Source organism: Babylonia areolata, chromosome 9, assembly GCF_041734735.1.
Source record: "Babylonia areolata isolate BAREFJ2019XMU chromosome 9, ASM4173473v1, whole genome shotgun sequence".
In the NCBI taxonomy this organism is placed as follows: domain Eukaryota; kingdom Metazoa; phylum Mollusca; class Gastropoda; order Neogastropoda; family Buccinidae; genus Babylonia; species Babylonia areolata.
In genome coordinates, this window is record NC_134884.1 from 7059810 (window position 1) to 7064809 (window position 5000).

Below are 5000 nucleotides of genomic sequence, written 5' to 3' on the forward strand. Positions count from 1 at the left end.
TTTCAGTTTCAGTAGCTCAAGGAGGCGTCACTGCGTTCGGACAAATCCATATACGCTACACCACATCTGCCAAGCAGATGCCTGACCAGCAGCGTAACCCAACGCGCTTAGTCAGGCCTTGAGAAACAAAAAAGAAAAAGAAAAAAGAGAAAAAAAAAAGAGATAAGCTTACATAAACAAATAAACAAATAAATAAATAATAATTATGATATATATAAAAAGGTACTAGTAATGAAAAAAAAAAAAATCAGAACGGTCTAGTCTTATCTGCCCCTAAAAAAGCTAAGTGGTTAGGACAAAGTGTCATGAACTATGTTTTGTGGGTTTGTCAACGAAACAAGCGATTCTGATTTGAGCTCACTGTGCCATACGAAAGCAGAATGTGGAGGAAGCCCACATCTACAAAACCGAGAAGTATGCTAGTCTAGCCAGCAGCCTGAGAGAATCTGGCTTCCAAGCCAAAGTCCTCGCCTTGGAGATTGGTGCAAGAGGGTTTGTGAGGGCATCTGCCCACAGCTTTATGAAACAGCTGTCGATTTCTGGCACAGAGAGGTGGTGGTGTGTCCATCGAGATCGATGATGACCATCGTTGTCATCCAGCTGGGGGATGGGGGGAGGGTGGTGGTGGGGTGGGGGGGGGAGGATGCTCATGAATCTATCTGTGAATGCGCAGATGACTGAATAGTCCAATCTGCGCAGAGAGAGGACATGGGCTCTCAAGGCAATGGCAGAAGCAGCAGAAAAGGGTTCCAGCTGGATCTGGTCGAGGAGGAATGAAAGTAAACTTCATAAGGATTAAATTTCCCTACTCAGACTAGGCGTACGATGTCTCAGTGGTTAAAACGTCTGCCAGAAAAGGTGACTCAGTCCTGAAGTGGCAACCACCCTGGAGGCGCGGGTTCGAACATGCTGAGGACCAGAGGGAGGGAGGGGGGGGGGAGAGAAAGAAAGAAGAAGAAAAGGCAGCAATACTACAAGGGCATCCAGGAGTCTTGACCTGGGTGCGGCCCAGCCCCCTTAAGAGTGTAAGGAGTTAAGGGTCGAAACACTTGATTGAGGGGTTCTGTTGTTGATGCTGTTGTTTGTTTGTTTGTTTGTAGATGTGACACTTTCCTGTTGACGGGCATTTTTGTATATGGTTGGAGAGTTCCGCTATGGGCCCTGTGTGGTCGGGTCGGCTGGACGTTGAGCAACACCAATAAACACAGACAGACAGACAGACAAACACACAGCCTCCTCACCTCATACAGCGCCATGTGGTTGTCGTAGGACTCTTCATGGTCGGCCAGGGGCAGGTTATCCTTGGCTCCGGCACTGTTGTCTCCTGCAACACAGTGGACAAGACACATGTAGGGCACTGTCGAGAGAGAGAAGTCTGAAGTCTGAATGGTTTATTGTTTAGGCCTTTTGAATGGTTTATTGTTTAGGCCTTTTGAATGGTTTATTGTTTAGGCCTTTCTGCCCGTGCCAACAGGGGTAAGGGGGGATACGGGGTGGATGCGGGAGAGGGGGGGGGAGGAGGACTTCCGTGTTAACATCCATTATAAAGAACAGCGTCAATATATGAACAGCAAACAAAAGGGTAGAAAAGAGAGAAAGGACAGACCGAGTGAGGCAGAGAGAGAGAGAGAGAGAGGGACAGGGAGAAGAAGGAAAAGACAAAAAAGATAGATGGGCAGATTGGTGTGTAATCATGCGTCATTAACTAAGGATAGATAGACAGAGAGAGAGAGGGAGGGAGAGAGAGAGAGAGAGAGAGAGAGAGAGAGAGAGAGAGGGGACAGGGAGAAGAAGGAAAAGACAAAAAAGATAGATGGGCAGATTGGTGTGTAATCATGCGTCATTAACTAAAGATAGACACAGAGAGAGAGAGAGAGAGAGAGAGCGGAATGGGAACATTTGTTAATCTTCAGTTTGGATTTATTTACGATTGTTGCTGCTGCCTCCAATAACTGCACATAAACCAACACGACACGCTTGTTCTGTACCTGTAGGCATCACCACCACGACAGGTTTGGAAAGGATACATTTTAGTTAGTTAGTTTGTTAGTTAGTTAGTTAGTTTTGTTATCGATGTGGCTTTTAACCCATCCAACCCCACACACGAGGTCATATCATGGACGAAACAAAAGAAGCTGTAAATGGTATCGATGCATTTGAAACTGAAAACCTGAAAACAACAACAACAACAAAAGCCGAATACACACCCCACACACACACACACACACACACACACACACACACACATATATATAGAGAGAGACAGATAACAAAAACATACATTACATTGGCTTGACGAAGTAGAGACTTCTCTCAAATTTGAATGCCTTATATAAGAATACGGAATAAATTAAGGACAGAGAGAGATAGAGAGATAGACAGACAGACAGACAGATAGACAGACAGACAGATAGACAGAGAGAGAGAGAGAGAGAGAGAGTCGGAATGTTTTATTCATATTCAGGCCTCAGCCCCAAGTGAAGGGGCTTACGTAAAACATAATACATTTCAACGAGACAACATAAGCAAATTCACACACACACACACACACACACACACAACAAATATATATATATATATATATATATATATATATATATATATATAGAGAGAGAGAGAGAGAGAGAGAGAGAGAGAGAGAGAGAGAGACAACAAAAACATACATTGGCTTGACGAAGTAGAGATTTCTCTCAAATTTGAATGCCTTATATAAGAATACGGAATAAATTAAGGACAGAGAGAGATAGAGAGACAGACAGACAGACAGATAGACAGACAGATAGATAGACAGAGAGAGAGAGAGAGTCGGAATGTTTTATTCATATTCAGGCCTCAGCCCCAAGTGAAGCGGTTTACGTAAAACATATACATTTCAACGAGACAACATAAGCAAATTCACACACACACACACACACACAACAAATATATATATATATATATATATATATATATATATATATAGAGAGAGAGAGAGAGAGAGAGAGAGAGAGAGAGAACAAAAACATACACTGGCTTGAAGTAGAGATTTCTCTCAAATTTGAATGCCTTATATAAGAACACGGAATAAATTAAGGACTCCATTAAGACAGAGATAGATAGATAGACAGACACAGAGAGAGAGAGAGAGACAGACAGACAGACAGAGACAGACAGACAGAGAGAGACAGAGAGAGAGTCGGAATGTTTTATTCATATTCAGGCCTCAGCCCCAAGCGAAAGGGGTTTACGTAAAACATAATACATTTCAACGAGACAACAATAAGCAAATTCACATACACACAAAAACATATATATGGACAACAAAAAAACATACATTATATTGGCTTGACGAAGTAGAGATTTTTTCTCAAATTTGAATGCCTTATATAAGAACACGGAATAAATTAAGGACTCCATTAAGACAGACAGAGAGAGAGAGAGAGAGAGAGAGAGAGAAAGAAAGACAGATAGATAGATAGATAGATAGAGAGAGAGAGAGAGAGAGAGAGAGAGAGAGAGAGAGACAGAGAAAGACACACACACACACAGAGAGAGAGAGGGAGGGAGCGAGAGAGAGACAGAGAGAGAGAGAGAGAAAGAGAGAGGGAGAGACAGAGAAAGAGAGAGAGAGACAGAGAGTCAATCTAGGGTCGACCAAGTGTAATCAGCATCCGAAATGGACACGACATTCAGGCGACGTGAGTTTAATGAATGCAGTTGTTAACCACAGCTTGGGCCGATCTCACGTGAAAAAGAATTAACTAGCCATTAAATGGACTGACGCTGAAAACACACACACACTCACACACTGACACACACACACACACACACACAATTTTAAAAAAAAAAAGAAAAAGAAAAAAAAACAGTATTAGAAAAAATGAAAATCCGTGACTCTCAGAGACATCTGCAGTCTGGTACCAAACACACGTGCGCGCGCGCCCACACACACACATACACCTGCACGCATGCACATGCACGCACACACACACACACACACACCAGCAAAAGATCATCAAAGGAAATGGGGAGTGGGGTGGGTAATGGGGAGGGGGAAGAGGGGGGGATAGGGGTCGTGGAAGCCACTCGTTTAAGGTGGCTAAAAGATCGTACAACACACACACACACACACACACACACAGAGCACGTCAACACAACAGGTTTTGTGCAAACAGCTCTCCCTCCCCACTCGCATCCCCCCCCCCCCCAAAAAAAAAAAAAAAAAAAAATCTACTGCCACTAACATCAACCAACATTATATCATAACCCCCCCCCCTTTTTTTTTTGGGGGGGGGGGGGGGGGGGGTGGCATTTCATGGTCACTCCCACCACCACCACCTATCCCCCACCCCACCCCCACCCCGTCCAGGTAGACAGACTTACAGGGGAGTAGTGAGATCGTGGAGAGCGGGGTGGTGGTGGTGGTGGTGGTGGGGTGAGGGAGAGAGTAGGAGGGGGTGGGGGTGGGGGGGGTGGGGGGGGGAGGGGATAAATAAACTTGAATGTTGTTATCTCCCGGGGGGGGGGGGACAAAATGGAACAGTTACACGTTGGTCAAGTGTCGCGTTGTCATGTGGAGGGTTATTGATTATTTCCTGGTTGTTTCCCCCTCCCCCACCCCCCCCCCATACCCCCCAAGCAGTTATTTTGTTCTAATGCATAAATCTCTCTCCTCTCCCTCTGTCTGTCTGTCTGTCTGTCTGTCTGTCTCTATTTTTCTTCCTTTCTCGTTTGATGTTATGTGATGTTATTTGCAATTTAATTGTTTATATTTTCCCCAAATTTTCTCATTTTAGGGGCTGGATGAAAAAAAGAAAAGCATTGTTGCTTATTCTATTACCCTCAGAAATAAAATTCATTCATTCATTCATTCTCTCTCTGTGTCTCTGTCTCTCTCTCTCAGGCTGAGAACACCTCTCCGAGGCTAAGACGCGCTTGCATTTTAAAACTGCTGTTCCTTCCTGCTTTCGTGAGTGTGCGTGTGTGTGTGTGCGTGCGTGCGAAAGAGACTGTTGTAATCA

At 44.3% G+C, this 5000-nt stretch overlaps 1 protein-coding gene across 1 annotated transcript in view; it reads right to left on the reverse strand.

Moving 5' to 3' along the window:
* The window catches only part of LOC143285707 (solute carrier family 12 member 4-like), a 330309-nt gene that overhangs the window by 73005 nt on the left and 252304 nt on the right, over positions 1 to 5000 (reverse strand). Inside the window, exon 5 of the mRNA XM_076593115.1 lies at positions 1242 to 1324. Coding sequence (XP_076449230.1) covers positions 1242 to 1324 — 83 coding nt within the window. The remainder of the gene's footprint in view (positions 1 to 1241; positions 1325 to 5000) is intronic.